Source organism: Muscardinus avellanarius (genome assembly GCF_963383645.1).
Source record: "Muscardinus avellanarius genome assembly, chromosome: 16".
Taxonomy (NCBI): domain Eukaryota; kingdom Metazoa; phylum Chordata; class Mammalia; order Rodentia; family Gliridae; genus Muscardinus; species Muscardinus avellanarius.
In genome coordinates, this window is record NC_137802.1 from 74,145,450 (window position 1) to 74,164,673 (window position 19,224).

At 59.9% G+C, this 19,224-nt stretch overlaps 2 protein-coding genes across 4 annotated transcripts in view; one reads left to right on the plus strand and one right to left on the minus strand.

Moving 5' to 3' along the window:
- Nucleotides 1–663: 663 nt before the first annotated feature.
- SLC16A3 (solute carrier family 16 member 3) lies at nucleotides 664–3,355 on the plus strand (the record flags this gene model as incomplete). The annotated part of the gene is made up of 4 exons (XM_080712251.1): nucleotides 664–886; nucleotides 1,487–1,630; nucleotides 1,785–2,543; nucleotides 3,099–3,355. 4 exons carry the CDS (start codon nucleotides 664–666, stop codon nucleotides 3,353–3,355), a joined length of 1,383 nt encoding a protein of 460 aa, XP_080568377.1.
- An 865-nt stretch (nucleotides 3,356–4,220) lies between these two features.
- The window catches only part of CSNK1D (casein kinase 1 delta), a gene marked incomplete at both ends in the record, with an annotated part of 31,031 nt that continues 16,027 nt past the window's right edge, over nucleotides 4,221–19,224 (minus strand). The window contains 7 exons of one of the 3 annotated variants that reach the window (XM_080712434.1): nucleotides 4,221–4,310; nucleotides 12,160–12,299; nucleotides 12,722–12,893; nucleotides 15,244–15,392; nucleotides 16,199–16,369; nucleotides 16,713–16,941; nucleotides 17,429–17,577. In XM_080712434.1, coding sequence (XP_080568560.1) covers nucleotides 4,221–4,310; nucleotides 12,160–12,299; nucleotides 12,722–12,893; nucleotides 15,244–15,392; nucleotides 16,199–16,369; nucleotides 16,713–16,941; nucleotides 17,429–17,577 — 1,100 coding nt within the window. Of the gene's footprint in view, nucleotides 4,311–8,157; nucleotides 8,209–9,074; nucleotides 9,108–12,159; nucleotides 12,300–12,721; nucleotides 12,894–15,243; nucleotides 15,393–16,198; nucleotides 16,370–16,712; nucleotides 16,942–17,428; nucleotides 17,578–19,224 lie in introns of those variants that run through there. The other 2 variants (XM_080712435.1, XM_080712436.1) reach the window with 2 other exon arrangements.

A 19,224-nucleotide genomic window follows, 5' to 3' on the forward strand; every position in this document is an offset into this window, starting at 1 on the left:
CCTTGGACGCCTGGGGGTCTCGGGCTCCACCCACCCCTCGCAGCTCTCTCCTAGGTGAGGTGGGGCTGGGCAGGAAGATGGCAGGCTGGCCCCAGGACTGGACTTACTCTGCTACAGATGACCTAAACTGGAATTTACAAAAGGGAAGTCCGCTGTGGGCTGGTGTCCTCTCCTTGGAGATTTGGGGGCTGATGGAAACCCCCTCACAGCTCCACAGAGCGCTCCTCCCGCTGTGCCCGCCGGTGGATGGTGCGGGCTCTGCCCATGCTCCCCTTCTCGCCTGATGTCCTTTTGTTTCCCGGCCGGAGAGCCGAAGGCAAAGTGGCCAGGAGTGGGAGCCCAGTTCCCCTGGGACAGCGGAGGGGCTAGGCTGCTCCCACCTAGACCGGATAGCTGGGCAGAGGCCTGGAGGACGCACCTCAGGCTTAGGGGAGGGCTCAGCACGGCCGAGGTGAGCGAGTGATGTTGGGTGCGGGCTGCTGCCTGGCACAGAGGCAGGACGGAGCCAGCCAGGCTGGTCTTTGCATCCTGGGATGTAACCTGAGTGCTGGGCCTTTGGAGCCGTCTGTGTGGGTGCAGGAGGCAGGCGAGGGGCGGTGGATGGAGAGCCTACCTGCCCTCGGCAGCCCCAGTGAGCCCCGTTCCTCCGTTAGGTGAGGTGCCATGGGAGGAGCTGCAGTGGATGACGGCCCCACGGGCGTCAAGGCCCCGGACGGAGGCTGGGGCTGGGCCGTTCTCTTCGGAAGCTTCGTCATCACGGGCTTCTCGTACGCCTTCCCCAAGGCCGTGAGCGTCTTCTTCAAGGAACTCATGCAGGAGTTCACGATCGGCTACAGCGACACGGCCTGGATCTCCTCAATCTTGCTGGCTATGCTCTACGGCACAGGTGAGGCTGCCACAGGGGCTGCCTGCTGCGTCCCGGCTGAGCCCCTGCGAGCCTGTGGCCCGGGTCTTCAGGGGCTGGAGACGCCCCAGAATGGGGTCCTGCCAGAATGAGTGATCTGTTCTCTGTGGGCCCCACGGGGACTGGAGGAAATCTGCCCTGATCCCCGTCCAAACAAATGAATCCCAGAGGACAAGATTCCTATGAACTGCTCCTCACAGAAGATAGCTGATTCTAGCTGGGCACGGTGGGCACGCTTGTAATCCCAGTACTTGGGAGGCTGAGACAAGAGGATCGTGGTTCGTGGCCAGCCTCGGCTGCTTAGTGAGGCCCTTTGCAACTCAGTGAGACCCTGTTTCAAAATAAAGAATAAAAAGTCAGGCTGGGGCGGGGGGAGGCAGGAGGGTAGAATGCCCCTGGGTTCCATCCCCAGTACCGCACACACACAAAAAGCTGACAAAGGAGAAGAAACCCCCGGAGAGCTGGACTCTGCCCCAGGTGTCCCCGGTAACCTGGTCCAAAGGGCTGCTGGCACCCCTGCTGGGCTGAGGCGTGGGTGGGGTGGGCAGCCTGTGGCCCGCCCTCAGACCAGCTTCCCCACAGGCCCCCTCTGCAGTGTGTGTGTGAACCGCTTTGGCTGCCGGCCAGTCATGCTGGTGGGCGGCCTCTTTGCGTCCCTGGGCATGGTAGCCGCATCCTTCTGCAGAAGCATCATCCAGGTCTACCTCACCACGGGGGTCGTTACTGGTGAGTGGGGTCTGGCCAAGTCTTCCCCTCCCAAGCGGCAAGGGTGCCCCTGGGTCTCCCCTGTGGACGGGGCAGACCTCACGTCCTGCTGCCCAGGGCGGAGCCTGGGAAGGGCCGGGGCTAGGCCAAGGGCTCACACGGCCCCTCCCCGCAGGCTTGGGGCTGGCGCTTAACTTCCAGCCAGCCCTCATCATGCTCAACCGTTACTTCAACAAGCGGCGGCCCATGGCCAACGGGCTGGCGGCGGCGGGCAGCCCGGTGTTCCTGTGCGCGCTGTCTCCTCTGGGGCAGCTGCTGCAGGACCATTACGGCTGGAGGGGCGGCTTCCTCATCCTGGGCGGCCTGCTGCTCAACTGCTGCGTGTGTGCCGCGCTCATGCGGCCGCTGGCGGCGCCCCCGGCCAGTGCAGCCGCGGGGGCCCGGCGGCCGGCCCGGCGCCTCCTGGACTTGAGTGTCTTCCGGGACCGAGGCTTCGTCCTCTATGCGCTGGCGGCCTCGGTCATGGTGCTGGGGCTCTTCGTACCGCCTGTGTTCGTGGTGAGCTACGCCAAGGACTTGGGCGTGCCCGACACCAAGGCCGCCTTTCTGCTCACCATCCTGGGCTTCATCGACATCTTTGCTCGGCCTGCTGCTGGCTTCATCGCGGGGCTCAAGAAGGTGCGGCCCTACTCCATCTACCTCTTCAGCTTCGCCATGTTCTTCAACGGCTTCACCGACCTCACGGGCTCCACGGCCAGCGACTATGGCGGCCTGGTGGTCTTCTGCATCTTCTTTGGCATCTCTTACGGCATGGTGGGGGCCCTGCAGTTTGAGGTGCTCATGGCCATCGTGGGCACGCAGACCTTCTCCAGCGCCATCGGCCTTGTGCTGCTGCTGGAGGCTGTGGCCGTGCTGATCGGCCCCCCGTCGGGCGGTGAGTGCTGCGGGAGGACGGGCAACGGGCCAGCAGGTGGCCAGCAGGTGTCAGCAGTGAGCGGCTGGCACACACGACCTGGTAGCCCGAGGGTACTAGGGGCCCCGTTTTGCTTTATGAAGGCTAACTAAAGAAGTATTCCAGTGTGGACTTTAGCACAATTTTGAATGGAGGAGGGGGGGCCTAGCCTGTGGGAAGTCACTCTGCACACTAGGCCTGGGTCTCTCCGGCCTACCCGGCAGCCCCTACCAGAGCCCCATGCAGCCCCTGCTTTCCCCTGAGGGTCCCAGGGTCAGGGAACAAGCCCAAAGCTGCACCACTGGCCTTCGGTGTCTTAGGGTCTTTGGTCAGGAGGCACAGGACCAGGCTGAGCTCGGGGCTGCAGGGGGACTATGCCTGGTGACCTCAAACCCTCACCACTTGTTTTTAGCCTCTGGGTCTTTGCTCCCCTGGGGAGGAGGAGGAGGGAGAAGTGGGGAGGGACTGAGGGTGCCCCCACTGACGGGGTTCCCAGAGTGCAGGGCTGGAAGCTGGGTGGCCCGTCCTCTCTTGCAGGCAAGCTGCTGGACGCGACGCATGTCTACAAGTACGTGTTCATCCTGGCGGGAGCCGAGGTGCTCGCCTCCTCCCTGCTGCTGCTGCTGGGCAATGTCTTCTGCATGGGGAAGAGGCCGGAGGCTGCAGCCCCTGCGGAGGAGCTCCACACGGCCCCTGCGGGCGTGGGGGTGGACGCCCAGGAGGTGGAGCACTTCCTGAAGACAGAGCCTGAGAAAAACGGGGAGGTGGTCCACACCCCAGAAACCAGCGTGTGAGGGGGCAGGGGTGAGGGCCAGGGCCCAGCACGTTCATATTAATTTCATAAAAAGGACCAGTTTAGCAGGGCCACTGGCTTGGCCCTGGCTGCGGGTCATTGGTCATCACCTGACCAGTGTTTGGCAGGGGAGGTGGCCAGGTGGGAACGCGTCACTCCACAGCAGATCTGTGTGAAGCCAAGCCCCTGGTCACAAGCCGCCTGCAGGGGCCCCGTCAGCTGCCCCCACTGTGGTTTAAGGACCTAGAAACCCACTCTTCGGAGACAACACGACTTTAATCAGAGGGTGGGGCTGGGAAGGCCTTCCTGGTATCTGTGCGACCCGCCATCCCGCCCTGGCCTCCTGCAGTGCCCGGCCCTCTTTCTAGGGGAGGAAGAGCGCCTTCCACCAGTGAAGGTGTAAAATAAACGCGTGTGGGGCCATCTGAGGGGGACGCTGTTCTGTGCTGTGTCCATTTAACCCGAGGCTTACTTGGGTTAAGAAGCCACCTGTTTTTTCTTAGGACGAGGTCCTGGTCCTCAGTTTCCCCAGTGCTGTCTGTCTGGAACGTTTCCTGCTGACCTCGGGCTTTGGCAGGAGAAAGGGGCTGGCAGGGGAGGGAGCCGCGTGCTGGAGGGACCCCACGTGGCGAGGGCTGAGCTGGGAAGCAGCGTGAGCTCTGTTCACTGTGTGTGGGCTTAAAACAGACTTTCCTGCCTTCCATTTATTCACCCCCTGCGTGGCGGGTCAACGCTCTGCGTGCTCAGCGCCCGCTGACCTCTGCTTCCCGTTCTCCGTCCAGCCCGCGCTCAGCGCTCGGCCTCGCCCTGGGCACCTCACACCCACCTGCCCTGTGGCCAGCGGCGGCCTGCATGGCTGGGCCGCCTCAGTAGGTGGTGCGTCGTGGGCGCTGGGGACGGCAGCGGGCCCCCTGGCGGGCTGCGTGCAGCCGAAGAGATGCCACGTCCCTGCTCCTCTGCAATGAAAAGGGGCGAGAGCTCATGCCTCAGGCCCAGCCTCCCCTGCCCTGGCCACCAGTCCCACGGCCCTGGGCTCCCTTTCCTCTTTTCCTGTTACCCTGCCAGGGGCGTCTGCTTCCAGTGCCCACCTCGCCAGGCCCCGTGGCAAGGGCAAGGACTCTGGGCCTCGTGGGGAGAGTCCCAGCTGTGGCCAGCGGCTGCCACCCTCAGGAACCAGAGGAGCCAAGGAGACAGTGCAGCAGGCACCGAGCAGGCTCACTGGCAGTGAGGGGTGCAGGGGCTCAGCGCCCCTCCCTCGCCTGGTCTCCAAGCCTCTCCCGCCTGCAGCCAGCTCCTGCCCCCGGGAAAAGCAGAGCGTTCCTCCCTCATCCTGTCCCACCCCCGCACCCAGGGCACAGGGCTAGCAGGAAGGAACATGAACAGCCAGGAGATGGCAGCCCCAAAGGCAGGTCTGGGGCAGGGGTGATCCTGAGATGGTAAACATGCTCTCTGGGAAGACAGCTATGGTTCAGCTGGGAGGGCCTGTTAGCGGGCCTGCAGGAAGAGGGCAAGCAGGTGGCCTCAGCCCCCACTTGTGCTTCTACACGTTTCCAGACAGAGAAGGGCTTCCTGTCCTCAAAGTAGCTGCTGGGCAGCTGGGGTGGTGACCTCAACACTGACCCAGCGGGTGAGGAGTGAGGCCCTGGGCCACAAGAGTCAAGGGCAGCCATCGTGTGCTCTGGGAAGGAAGCTGGCGTGCTCTTGGGCATGGACTGTGGACAGGGCTGCCCTGCAGGGGTGGGTTCAGAATATATCCCAGAGAGGCACATTCATTCACTCCCACCTCTGAGGGTGCCTGTGAGGGTCTGCAGAGGGCACAGACGACCTCAGACCATCACTATGCCAGAAGGTTAACACGCCAGGCACCCTGGCTGCGGCCAGGCCATCTGCCAAGGATGTACCTCTGATCCGTCTCCCTACATCCATGACTGCCCACCACTGACACATTCTGCGAAAGACAAGGGGACACTGCATCCTGGGCCACCTGAAGGGGCCTGTGGGTGGTCACCCGCCTGGACCTGCAGGGCCAACGCGTGAGGCCAACTGGTCTGTGTTGACTAGTTCCTCAGGGATGTGGGGTCCTGCCGACAGGAGTTCAGAAACCAGCTCCCTCTAACCTCCACTGCAAGGCCGGTCCAGCCAGGTGGTGCCTGGTGCTGGCTGCTGCAGCCCAGGGCAGGGGAAAAGGCGAGCTGGGCAGAGCTGGCGGGGGCAGGGAGCTCTCACTTGCCCTTTAGGAGCACACGAGCCAGGCCAAGCGCGTACATATGGACTGGGTGGGTGGGGCTGGGTGGGGTGGGGGCTGGAGACAGTAAAAGCCATCCCCAGTCAGGGAGACACGCATATGACTCACGCACCACACAGGGCTGTGGCCCAGGACGCCTGTCCAAGCCGGGCTGCTCCTGGCTCCAACAGCTTGTGGTGCCTGCCCAGTCCTCAGAACGTGTGCACGGTGCACGCCTGGGTGTGGGGCACAGCTGTGCCATTGGGGAGTGCTCCCCCAGCCAGCAAGTATGCCACCCTGCTCCTTCCTGCTAGCTTACAGCACTGAGTACTCTGCAGAAGCCAAGGCACCAGAGTGCTTCCAGCCAGAGCTGGCCACAGGGGTCAGGGGGCCCCAGAAACGCCATGCCAGCTCCACGTCACACCAGAGCCCAAGTGGGTGTCCCTGCAGAGAAGCAGCTCCTACACACCACAGGCTGGGAAGGGCCCACATGAAGGCCGTTCCCTAATGGTTTTCGTAAGTTTAACCCAAGCCAATCCGGAACTCAGCTCATGAAATAAAGACCACTTGAAAAGGGCCAGGAAGAAACGTAGAAGTCATTATGAATTTATTATTTACACAATTGTTAAAGTACACAAATACAGTGGTAGTACAAACGCACAGCTCAGAGACTGGTCACCAAGACACAGGATGATACACATTCTAACTACGTTTCCTGCAAGTGATGATGGCTAGGTACTGGGCAGCCACCCCCCAGCCGGCGGGGCCCAGCCAGGCCGCTCCGGGTGTGCGCCAGCAGCTCCAGGTTGAACCTGTGCCTGTCAGAAGGCTGCCGCGCCATCCTCTGACACCGCGCTGGGGACCGCGGGTATTTACAAAGAATACTTGCCGCCTAGGGCTGCTGCTGCTCACAGCCTGCCAAGAGGTGGAGGCCCACCTCAGACGAAGGGGTTCGCAACCATAAAAACCTCAAACTCACGCACCCCCGACCCACCCCAAACTCCCTCTGCACTCGGACACGCAGCCCACCGGGTTAAGGCCCCACACGCCAAACATGTTTATAGACGAACCAGAAAGGAGCACCCACAGGCTCGAACAGAGATGGCCAACTGGGACCGCCAACACCAGGCTCCTGGACACCACCGCACACCAGCAGTGAACCCAGGGCTCCATGCCAGGCCCCACATCCAAGGGTGCCGGGCTCCCAGCAGAACTTGCTCCACATAGCGACAGGAGAAAAGGAGATGGCCCGTGAACATGCGCACGGGTACCCAGGCCTGCTGCCATCTCCACCCGGTACGTGTGTCGGGCGCAGGATCCGGACAAGGAAGAGCATCTCGGAATCCCCACCGCAGCAGCAGTGCCTGGTGCCGACAGCACACGGGTCCAGCTCAAGGTCGCCACGTGCAGGGTACCATCCACATCTGGAGGCGAAGGTTCTAGCTGCAGGTGGTAGGCACCTGCCTCTTGGCACTCAGAGTGGATTCCCTTCAGCCGCCAACCTTTCCAGGTGAGCCTTCGAGCTAGGAGAACAGCTTGCTCTGTTTTTGAGTAGAAGCGCTGCCGCAGGCTGAGCGCCCATCTGCACAGCAGTATTTACAGTCTGTTCAGAAACTTCCCAAATTCAAGGCAGAATGGCAGGCACCAGACACCGCCAGAGCCACCATCCACGACCCCACAGGGCTCGGTGCTGCTCAATCACGGTCCTCTCCCTGGAAACCAGAACACACGCCAGACTTTCCCTCTCAGGCCCCGAGCGCCTCGGAGTTCTGGCCTGCCTTCTTGCCACCTCTGGGAGTGTTGTGGCACTCTGCGGCACACCTGCTGCGCCCTGGCAGGGGGCACCCTGCCCTGCGCTCTCCAAAGATGGCAGGCATCGCAGTTTACAGTGGGGAAGGTGAGACACCAAAGCCAGGCTGATGGGGCCCACGAAGCACAGACGCACACGCACACACACAACTTCTCATGACAGATTTCCTCTCCAAAGTGGACGACACAGCACGAAAAAGCAAGAACAGAACACACACCCTCGACAAGCCACGAGTGCCCTCTCCTGCCGACTTCATTCCACACAGAAGCTCCAAGCCGGCATCGTCTCGGAAGTCTCTAAGGTCAACATGAGACCGCAAGAACAGACAAGAAACAATAAAAAGACAGGTTTCTTTACACAGATTTAAGCCAGTAATTTTTAGCAAAATGATACAAAACTGTCTTAACCAAGTAGAAGACTGGTAGTTGCGGTGGGGTCGCCAGGGAGCACAGGTCGCCACCACTGGAGGAGCTGGGAGGCTCGTGGCGCGGAGCCTGCTTCTGCGCAGGGCCTCCCGGGTCGCTCTTCTTCCCAGCCCCAGGACAGCTGGGCTCCGTGGGCCCCGCGGCGGCCCGGCGATGGTAGCTCCAGGGCCTGTCCGTTTAGTGTGTGTCGTGACTCCCCGCGAGCGTCGCTGGGTGAGTGGCCTGGAGAGCTCCCAGCGTGAACGGTTCGGGTCTAGACCGGGGGGCGTGTCACTAGTAAAGCCATTGGTAACAGAGTAGATCAGCCATGCATTGTCTGCCCTTCACAGCACAAAGGAGAGTTCTCATCGGTGCACGACAGACTGAAGACCGCTGGAAGCCACCCGACCGGGAATCTGTCGGAGCCAAAGCACAGGACAAGGTCAGCGTGTGGCCAGAGGCGGCACGGAGAGCGCACGATGGAGCGGGGCGCCACATCACCCTGGACCCCTCTGGACAGCGCCTGGCTGCGCAGAGGACTTCTGCGGCCAGGACCTACGCCGAGCAGACCAAGGGACAGAAGAGGCCATGGAAGAAGAGGCATGCAGGCAAGGAGGCTGCAACCCCGATCTGCGTCCCTTCCTGGGAGGGACTGGGTGCTGAGAACAGGCTCCCAGTAAGACACAAGAAGCAGTTCTGGCTGACACACTTCCAAGAGCACGCCGGTGTTAAAATGCAGCAGCACCGAATCCCTCGAAGCTCAAGCCCTGCTGAAGGAGCTGCTGGTGCCGTGCGGCCCGCGAGGGAGTGCGGCGCGGATGTCCAGCCATGCGCCGCCGGCAGGGGAGGGCACTGTGGCTGGGTGAGTTAATACAAGGAACAGCTGCGAGGACAAGATGGCTGGGCAGGGACCAAGTTTGGAAACACAAAATGAGGACAGAGATAGATGAGAAAGAGGATGACCAACAGCCAGGATGGGCAGAGACCACCAGGAGCCTGAACGCAGCAAGAGCCCGACACCAAGCAAGGCGCCCGCAGCCGAGCACAACAGACGCGTGCCCAGGAGCCGGGCGGAGGCGGGCAGGCCCCGGCGGGCAGCTGACCCCAGAAGAAGGACAAAGCAGAGAAGCCTCACCTACACCAGCCCCTGGCATGCAAGCCCAGCCGCCTTGGGCCTCAGCAGCTGGGGAGTGGCCACTCCCCCGGCCGCCCGGCCGGCCAGCGCTGCGAGCCGCACCGTGGGCACACTCACCCAGTGCTGCCTTCCGACGGAGACGAGCAGCTACTTGCCGTGGTGTTCGAAAGGAATGCTATTCTGAGGTGGGGAAAAGACAGCTGTTGGTAAGCATCCCGCCAGCTGGCCCTGCTGTGTTGGGCCTGCGTCCACATGTGCCAACAGGCGCTGCCCCACGCCCCGGCTGGCCGGCCTTCTCACAAGGCTCGAGAGCTCACTGGCTCCCGTGACTGGCTACCGCTCCCCTCCAGAATCAACACAGGCTCAGATGCCTGCCCGCTCGTGCTCAAGAGAAGCTGATGCCCGACAGGATGGCGCTGGCCCTGGGAGAGAGTCTCACAGCACCCCTGGGCAGCTGCAGGACGGAGCCCACGCGACTCGCCTCATTAATGGGAACACCGGTGGCTGACCTTAGTTTTGGGTAGAGTGTGAACTAAATGAGCTGGGCATGGCGACACATGCCTGTAAGCCCAGTACTTAGGAGGCTGAGACAGGAAGGACACAGGTTTGAGGGCAACCTCAGCAAGTGTTAAGACGCATCCACCTAGTCCGAAATTATAAAACAATAAAGTAAAACAGGAGCTGGGCATGGTGGCGCACACTTGCAATCCCAATACTTGGGAGGCTGAGATGGGGATTGAAGGTTTGTGGTCAGCCTCAGCTACTTAGGCGCTCTGCAACTTAGTGAGACCTTGTTTTAAAGAATAAAAATTAGGGCAGGGGGTATAGCTCGTAGGTAGAATGCCTCTGGGTTCCATTCTCAGGACCACAAAAAAAAAAAAAAAAAAAAAAAAAAAGGGGATGAGATTGGGATGTAGCTCAGAGATAGAATGCTCCTAGGTTCATCCCCAATACCCCCCCCCCCAAGGTAACTGAGCTGGGCATGGTGGTGAACGTTTGTAATCCCTGTACTTGGGAGGCTGAGACAGGAGGGGTTTGTGGCCAGCCTCAGTAAACGAGTGAGGCTCTCGGCAACTTAGTGAGACCCTGTTTAAAAAAAAAAAAAAAAAAAAAAAAAAAAAAAAAACTGGGCTGGAGGTATGGCTCAGAGGTAGAATGCCCCCAGGGTTTAATCCCCAGTACCACACCAAAAGAAGAGTAACCAGCAGTTTTATGGACTGGGTTGGATAGTTAAGTCTTTTTCCCAAGGAGGGAACTCCCCCCCCCCCCATTCACTGTCAAGCCCTGCAGGCCCGTTCCCTGCTGAAGGTGGAAGGGAAGGAGCGAGGAAGGGTAGGTGACCTGCAGGGACAGGGCACTGTGGCACCAGCACGTGCAGGTTTGCAGGCCCGGGCCCAGCCAGGGGTAGGAGGGACCGGGGAGTGCCGCACCTTCCTGACACCTTGCTGCACCTCCACAGGACACACCAGCCCCGAGAAAAGGGCTGACAGACAGCAGGACAGAAACCACAGTTGCGGAGGAGCTTGGCCAAGGGATGTGCGGCTGTCACGCCAAAGCCTGCGTGTTCAGTGCCTGCTCCTCAGCGCACCCTGACAGACACGTCCCTCCTTCTACCTGATCCCCAATTCTTTATAGGAGTGCGTGAGTGGTGGCTATAGAACTAGAGAGGTTCGAGCAGCACCACCTGCCTCCTTTGGCTTCAAAACCACCAGCGCGGGCACTTGGCTGAAGATCCAGAAAGATCTGGCCGAGGGCACAGCTTACGCTCGCTGGCGCTGGACAGAGGGCCTAGGTCCTTTCGGCACTGGAGAGGTGCGGGGACAATCTCACACGAGCAGCCTCCCAGGCACCCACTGCGCCAGAGGATAGCCAAGGTGCCTCCTCCGGAGGGCACGAGGGCGGCACGTGCTCCTCCAGTCTCCTGCAGTCCTTCCCGCATTCAAGCCATGATTCTCCACGTGGGGAAGAGACCAAGCAGGCAGAGGCAGACTCCCAGTCCTCAGCTCATGCAGAAGCAAGAACACTCCCTGGCACCTGGGGGCCATAATCCGATACAGGCTGGGGCCGGGCGACCAAGAAGAGGCCGCGGAGAGGCAGCCCGCGACGGCCTGGCCCTCCACTTCCCTCCACCAGCCCGCCTATGTCCCACTACCCTAACACAAAGGCCTTCCCCTTCCTCCGACTTCACCTGCCAAGCTGCTGGCGGGATGCCCCCACGCAGCCAGAGGCAGCAGACGGCCCCCCAGGCCAAGCCCTGCGGCTGATGTGGACACTAGTACCCACGGGACGCCGACCCGCCCGTTGCGTCCTGTGAGTGAACAGTGCTCCCATCTGCCTACTAAGGGACTCGTCCTCAGTGCGGAACACACCCTGGTGTCCCACAATTCAAACAATGTTTCCAACTCCCTGTCTTGCTGGTCTTTGAGAAATTACACAAAAGCAGCCCATTTCTAGTAAAATTACTAACAGCTTACAGACGTCTGCTAAGTTACGCACTAGGAGACGCCTGCCTCCTTGGTCCTGCCACCTGCACGCCTGGGCGGGGAGAGGCCCCAGGGTCCCATGCTTGCTCAGCCGCACACCCTACCTACTGCCCAGCTGGCCGCGGCTCGCCTGACCCCTCACCAGCTCTGTGGGGAGAGGACCTGGAGTGTACTCGGAGCAAAGAAACAACACATGGCCAATCGCTGCTGTGGTTTGTTGAAAGAGGCCCGTTAGAAAACGCAAAAGACCGGCAAGGAAGCCGAGAGGTGCCGAGGACAGAGTGGGGATGCTGGTGCTGGCCTCCGTGCCACGCCTGCTCCCACACCTCCCTCCCCAGAGGATAGGCAGGCTACAGCAGGCGGGGCCTCAGGCAGGCGGCCAGAGTCCCGCAGGAACCCTCCCTGTGCTCTGCTAAGGGCAGCTCTTAGCCAGCAAGAATGAGGGCAGAGTCCTGAGGGCCGCATGCCAATCGCCCCCACAAGAGGGGCAGGAGGCGTGTGTTCAGGCGGACGGGAAGGCGGGGGGTGGATGTCGCACCTGCTGTCACCCCGCAGCAGGGCTGCCGTCTGAAGCCCTAAGCAAGAAGCAACACAGAGCTCGCAGCCCAACTCCCCCCAGGTTAGCCACTCTTACGATGGGGCGGAGAGAGAGAAGTGAAGAGACCTTCCCACCCCCCCTTGGCCGTGCATGAGCTGGAAGCCGGTCGGCAGGGCAGGCAGCAGGCTTGGCGCCCACCTGTGGCGCATACCTGTGAGGTGGACATGCGAGAGGTGTCCTGTCGGCCTGTGAGGTCGGACGAGGAGACGTTGACTGGGGCCCCGCGGTGCAGCCGCATGCTCACTTTCCTTTCTCGCTCCATGCCCGACACGGGCCGAGGAGAGGTGTTGGCTAGGAGAGAGGGAGCAGCCACGCTGCTGTGGAGCCTCGGCTGCTTGGCCGAAGACCTGGCCACCCCGACACTCAGACGGGGACTGGCAGCCGGGCCCACCCACCAGCACCCAGGCTCAGCGCAGGACACTGACTGGCCCAGCCATCCGGTGCCGTGACTGAGGAGTGCGCAAAGGCTCTGGGCCAAGTGTGTGGCGAGAAGGAACCGTTGTGTAAGAAACCCACCCTAGTGATAGCTTTCAGGGACTCTCACAGACCCAGTCCTGTGAGAGGACATCTGTAAAGGTGCCGTCACCGGCTGACTCGGGCCCTCTACTTTCAGAACCCACCAACCAGTGTGCCTGGCATGGGCTCCTCAGGACGCCACACGGGTGGCCAGAGCGCCACCAAAATACAAGGCAGAAAGTGGGAGGGATGCTCACCTGTGTGTGAGGTAGGGGTCAGGGGTGTGGGGGGAGCCACTTCCTGGGTGCCCCGCAGGCGGCCGGAGGCCGTGGAAGGGAGGCCGCGGGTGGCTGGGTTCCGGGAGTGTCTCAATCGTTCCTCACGGTCCCGGCGTTCCCGCTCAGCGTCATCTGCAGCCCGGCTGGCACCCTGAGGAGGAGGGACATGGGTGAGAAGAGAACCAAGCCAGGCTGGGTAAAAGCAACCCAAGGCCCTGGGCATCCCCTGCACCACACTGTCCAAGCACAGCAGCAGAGCCAGACGACAACAGACTTCACACAGGTCGGGCCTACCCGGGGAGGGGCCCGAGCCCTTCCTAGTCTCCAGCCACAAAGTGCATTCGCTCCTGCCGTGGCGGGGTGAGAGCACCTGGGATCGACTCCTGCCCTGCAACTCTCTTCTGTGAACGGAGGACAGTGGCCAGGGGCGGCCCCCGGCCTCGGGAGGCCCCAGGGGAAGGCTGCTGGCAGCCATGCTGTGGGGGCCACCCCAATGCACAAGGACACCAGTGTTGAGCAGCTGAGCTGAGATCCCAGTGACACTATTTAATCACCAATGCTATCAGGCAGAAACCAGCCAGCGAAGGCCCACGCCATTCCCTGGTGCTGGTTCACCAGACCTAGCCACACCCACTAACTTCCGGGTGGCCTGTGGCTTACTGACCCTTGTGGCAGAGCTGAGGGATAGTGACCCTGGGAGCCACACGGGAAGGCGATTCTCATGTCCAGAAGCTGGGCAGTGCTGTCCTTTGAACCCATACCAGCAGAGGGCCCGGGGCTTGCAGGCTGGGGCCTCACCGGAGCCAGCCCACTCGCCCCACGCTCACTCTGGAACACAGAGAGTAGCCAGGAGGCCCAGCAGGTGGCCCTAGTTCACGTCCCAGCCCCAGCCTGTTTCTGCATCCATGAGCAAGCAGTTCTGCTCCTCCAACCACAGGATTTATTTACCATGTGCACAGGTGCTACTTCTAACTCAAACTACAGAAACAAATTCCTAATGAAAAATGACTCCGAATCCTCCAGAAGCTTCAATTCTGGCAGCAACGTCAAAGTAATTTCAAACAGTTGACCAGGGATGGACAGCCCAGAGACTCTAGGCCTTCCTGCCTGCACCTGTGGATTCTCACACATATCTTTTGGTGGAACTAAGAGACTGAAGCTTGGGGTGTTCTACCTCTGACCTACACCACCTGTCCTATTTTTTTCTTTATTTTGAAACAGGGTCGTGCTAAATTGTAGAGGGGCTAAGCTGCTGAGGCTAGCCACGAACCCCTTGTCTCAGCTTCCTAAGTACTAAGATTCCAAGCTGTGTGTGGTGTGCCACCACGCCCAGCTTCACACATACCTTTGATGACAGAGGAAAGCAAACGAAAAACTAGATTACGGGCTGAACTTGGACCAAACACCAGGCCTGCTGACCGCCAGCTCGCCTAATGCGCCTGGGGTGCATCTCGGGCCAAGACAGCTGTGTGAGCGGGAGGCAGTGCGGTCGGGGGAGATCACCAGACTTCCCGCCAGTGCGCCGCACCACAGCACCAGAGATGGCTGAATCCAAGAGCACTCAGGGTGGGTAACGGCAACTAAAACAACCTTTCCTCTTTTTTTTTTTTTTTTTTTTTTGTGGGTCTGGGGCTGGAATCCAGGGGTATTTGACCTCCGAGCTACACCCCCTGCCCAATTTTTTATTCTTTATTTTGAAACAGGGTCTCATTGAGTTGCAGAGGGCCTCACTAAGTAGCTGAGGCTGTCCGCCAACCGCAATCCTCCGGTCTCAGCCTCCAGAATGCTGGGATTATAAGCGCGCACCACCACGCCCGGCTCTTTTTTTTTTTTTTTTTTTTGAGGGTCTGGGGATAGAACCCGGGGCATTTGACCTCCAAGCTACATACACCCCTGCCCTATTTTTTTTTTTTAACTCTTTATTTTGAAACAGGGTCTAAGTTGCGGAAGGCCTCACTAAGTAGCTGAGGCTGTCTGCAAACCGTGATCCTCTGGTCTCAGCCTCCTGCAACCTTTCCTTTTTGGTATTATTTTTTATTCTTCATTCTGCAACAAGGTCTAAGTTGTGGAGGGCCTCACTCTGTAGCTGAGGCTAGCCGTGAACCCCTGTGATCCTCCTGTCTCAACCTCCCAAGCACTGGGATTATAAGCGTGCACCACCACGCCTGGCTCAGAATGGCCTTTTGACTACGGGGGACTTAGCACTCCGCAAGCCTCTGGCCCTGGCAGACCTGCACTGGGGGCTGGTTTCCGGCTGCCTGCTGTCCACACTCACAAACTCCACAGGCCCCTTTGCTTGCCTAAAGGCGTCTTGCGGCCCAGTCCTGAGCCACAGGGCAAAATCAAGGCAGCTGTGCTGGGCTTTCCCAACACTGTAAAACCCAAGCCCTGTACAGCCTAACTCTGCATGAGAGACCCAGGGGTGATAGCTGCCACCCTCTCGGACGGGACTGTGCCCATCCCATGCTCTGGGGCAGGACTGAGTGGGCAATGACACTCACAAACTTGAGCATGTTCCAGTCAAACACGTAGTCGTAGGAGAAGCCCTGGCGATGGAAGAGATTCCTGAAGAGCTGCCTCAGATAGGAGTAGTCAGGCTTGTCGTCAAAGCGCAAGGAGCGGCAGAAATTCAGGTACGTGGCAAATTCAGCTGTAACACAAGATAACAAGCGGTCCTGAACACGACCCGGATGGTGCCTCTCCCCTGCCTTGGCTCTACCCAAGGAGGCTGTGAAAGGCAAAGGCCCAGCTGCGGTTACTTCCTTAGCCTCTAGGCCTTGGGAAAGAATAGTCAAATTTCAAAGCTAGGCTTGTGACCGGGTCCATGCCTGCAGCCCCACCACTAGGCAGACTAAGAGAGCAGGACTGAAGTTCGAGGACAGCCTTGGTGACTAAAGAGACTGCTTCAAAATAAAACGGAGCTGGGGGTGTAGTTAAGAGGTAGAATGCCCCTGGGTTCAGGGTGTAGTTAAGAGGTAGAATGCCCCTGGGTTCAATCCCCAGCCCCCACGCGTGCGCGCACACCCCACTGGAGTGGAGATGTAGCCGGCAGCAGAACACTTGCCTAGCAACTGGGCTCATCTCAGAACCACCACGGACACAACAAAACTCAGTACCACAGAGCACAACTCATCTAGGGCATTTCCCCAAAGGCAGTGCCACAGAACCCAGGAGAAGCTGCGGGAGTACGGCTCGGAGGTCGAAGGGGACTAGGGCCGCACAGCAGGGCCAGTCCTAGGGGCAGTGTGCCGCTGGGCCGCTCCCCGTCCTGACTCGCAGGGTGCCCTGAGGCGCATCCGACCTCTTCTCTTCTCTTCTGGCCTCACTGTGCCCTCCACACCACAGGCTCTTGGTGTGTCAGGAAGATGGGAGGGCCCAGGTCACCCTGACACAGAGGTGCCCCTCCTGCCACCCCGCTGCAGAGGCCGGGGGAGGCGCCGGCAGAGCGGGACTCACAAGGGTAGCCTTTGCACAGCACCTCGATGGGAGTGGACATCTTCTTCTCACTGATCCTCTCATACTTCTGCCTCTTGGTGGCAGCCTTCAGCCCCTGCCAGGGGAGAGAGCCCAGGTTGAAGTACATCAGCACGTACCCCAGAGACTCCAAGTCGTCCCTTCGAGATTGTTCTGAAAGGAAAGGGAAACGGATGAAGGGCGGCATACGAGCGCACATATAAAGCAAAGATGCAGCAAACATGATGAGAGACATTTAAAAACGACAGGAAAATGTATCTGGGCTGCTCTTCACCAGAATGGCCATTCACCACTGCTCAGGAAGCCACCAGCGAGCAGCACCAACACCCTGGCTGCCAGAGCCAGCCTTGCTGCCCCAACATTCTGGAACACCGGGACGAGGCCTGCGGGCCTATGGGCTCCGAGCACCACACACGCTTACAGCTGCCAGGTCACCCCGGAGCGGGCGCTCCCTAAGCCGAGCGCTATCGGCCCGCACCCCACGCCCGGGGCTCACCGATGCCGAGGTGCGTGTTGATGGAGGCGTACCGCGCCGTCCCGGTGAGGTTCTTGTTCTCTCTGTAGGGGATGTGCTGGTGGGTCCTCGCATCCCGGTACTTCTTGGCCAGCCCAAAGTCGATGATGTAAACCAGGTTGCCCTTCTTCCCCAGCCCCATGAGAAAGTTATCTGGCTTCACATCGCGGTGGATAAAGTTCTTTGAATGAATGTACTCGATACGACTAATCTACAAGCAGAGAAGCAATCGCAGGAGGTTAAATTCCAGAGCAGCGCCCTCAGAAAAGGACCCTGGCTCTGCGGAGCAGAGTGACTGAACAGCGGGGAAGGCTGGGTCTCCAGGGACCTTCCGCTCCCCTACCCACCCAAGGCCTGGCTGGGCGCGCTCAGCCCGTTCCACGCGGCTGGACAGACAGACTGAGGTTGTAGCAGCCTACTAGACAACCATCTCCAACAGCCACTCTGCACAGGCTCCACACACGCATCTGCTCAACTGCACTGGATTTGGGGGAACCCACGGTGGGACAGAGAAGTGTGAACAAATTCAGGAGTGGCAGCCAGGCCTCCGAACCCATTACCCGCCATTATCTAGCAGCTAAGGTTGAACAAATCCCCACGTCCCGCGGTGCGTTAACAGGCGTTGGTAGGCAAACAGCGGCCAACACTAGCGCGTGTACCCCGGCCCCAGCGTGGCACATCAGAGAAGGAATGCTCACCATCTGGTCCGCAAGCAGTAGCACAGTTTTGAGACTGAACTTCCGGGAGCAGAAGTTGAAGAGGTCTTCCAGGCTGGGCCCCAGCAGCTCCATCACCATGACGTTGTAGTCCCCTTCGGCCCCGCACCATCTGATGGTGGGGATGCCCACTGCCGCAAACCAGAGAGAACGCCTCAGCCCCCGCGGCCTGGCACCACGCCCTGCACGGGGAGCACGGCGGGCGGAGACCTCACACAGCTGCCCTCAAGGACCCCACGCAGACCAGACGAGGCTGCGCGCCAGCAGACAGTGGCGAACAGCAGGAGTGACCAGCCTACTTGGCCACACTGACTCCAAAGGCAGGGAGTGCCGTGCAGGAGGCAAGGGCGTGGAGACCGGCCTAGGCAGGAGGACAGGGGCCGGCCGGCCGGGGGCCACAGCTGCCCAGGAGAGGCGCCTGACCAAAAGGCTGAGAAGGAAGGCCGTGTGCAAAGGAAAGCCTTCCGAACTCTGGTGTGGATAAGAAAGTGCAACGCAAACTACTGGGGATTCACACGGCAACCAGGCTTCCAACAGACAAGGAAGACAGGAGCCCCGACAGGACAGACTACTCCAGAACCCCAACGAGGGAGGGCAATGAGAGAGGCCTCCAAGATGCAGATCTGAAGACAAATCAACACTAGCCATCCATTTCTGAAAACAACGGGCCAAAGACCAGACACTTCACCAGAGAGCACACAGGAATAGCCGACAGTCCCGTGGGGCGCTCAGGGAAGGGTGGCTCCCATGTGCTCACGACGGGGCGAAGGACGCCATGACGGGCTCCCTGGGGAGCCAAAGCACAAAGGTGGCAGCAACAGGTGGGTTCAAAGCGCTCCGCGGAGCACACCGCCCTTCTCTGCCCACCAGGGCGCGTGATCCGAAGAGCGCCCATGCACCCGACCCTCCTGGCCGGCTCCACCCCAGCTTTGGGCACGAGCCCGTGGCCGCTAGGTACTTCCACAGCAAATGCTAAGCGTTAAGCCGGCCTTATTAAGTCCTGAGGTCAACAGGGAGGTCTGTTTATAAAAACTTTCAAAGCAGGCATAGTGGCATATGCCTGTAATCCTAGTAACTTAGGAGGCTGTGGCAAAATAAGAAACTAAAGGGCTTCGTGGGAGCTGGGCGTGGTGGCACACGCCTGTAATCCCAGCACTTGGGAGACAGAAGGACGGAAGTTCGAAGCAAGCCTTGGCAATTTAGTGAGGCTCTGGGCAACTTAGCAAGACCCTGTTTCCAAATAAAAATAAGAGGACTGAGAGTTTAGCTCAGAGGTAGAATGTCCTTGGATTCAATCCCCAGCATCACAAATACACAAAAAATTCAGACTGAGGGTGTAGCTCAGAGGTAGAATGCTCCTAGGTTCAGTACTCCATACCACTAAACAAGTAAAAAAGCAAGTAAACCGGGCTTCCTGGAGCTCGGGGCGGTGCCTGCGACCCCAGCACTCGGAGGGCCGTGACAAGAAGGTGGCATTAGCAATTTGGGGAGGCCTCCTCAACTCAGTGAGACCCTGTTCTAAGAAAAGGGCTGGGGTGTAGCTCAGAAGTAGGAAGCCCCTGGGTCCAAATCGCTCACAAAGACAAGACAAAATGCAACCGGGGTTTATATGCGTGTGTGGAATCCATAACCCAGCTGTGCTGTCACACAAACTCCCAGTACTTGGGAGGCTGAAAGAAGAGGACTGCAGGTTCAAGGCCAGCCTCCAAAGCACTATGTGTAGGTGGGGAAGGTCGGTGTGAGAGTGGTTCTACCCCAGTACTGGAGGGGAAAATTAA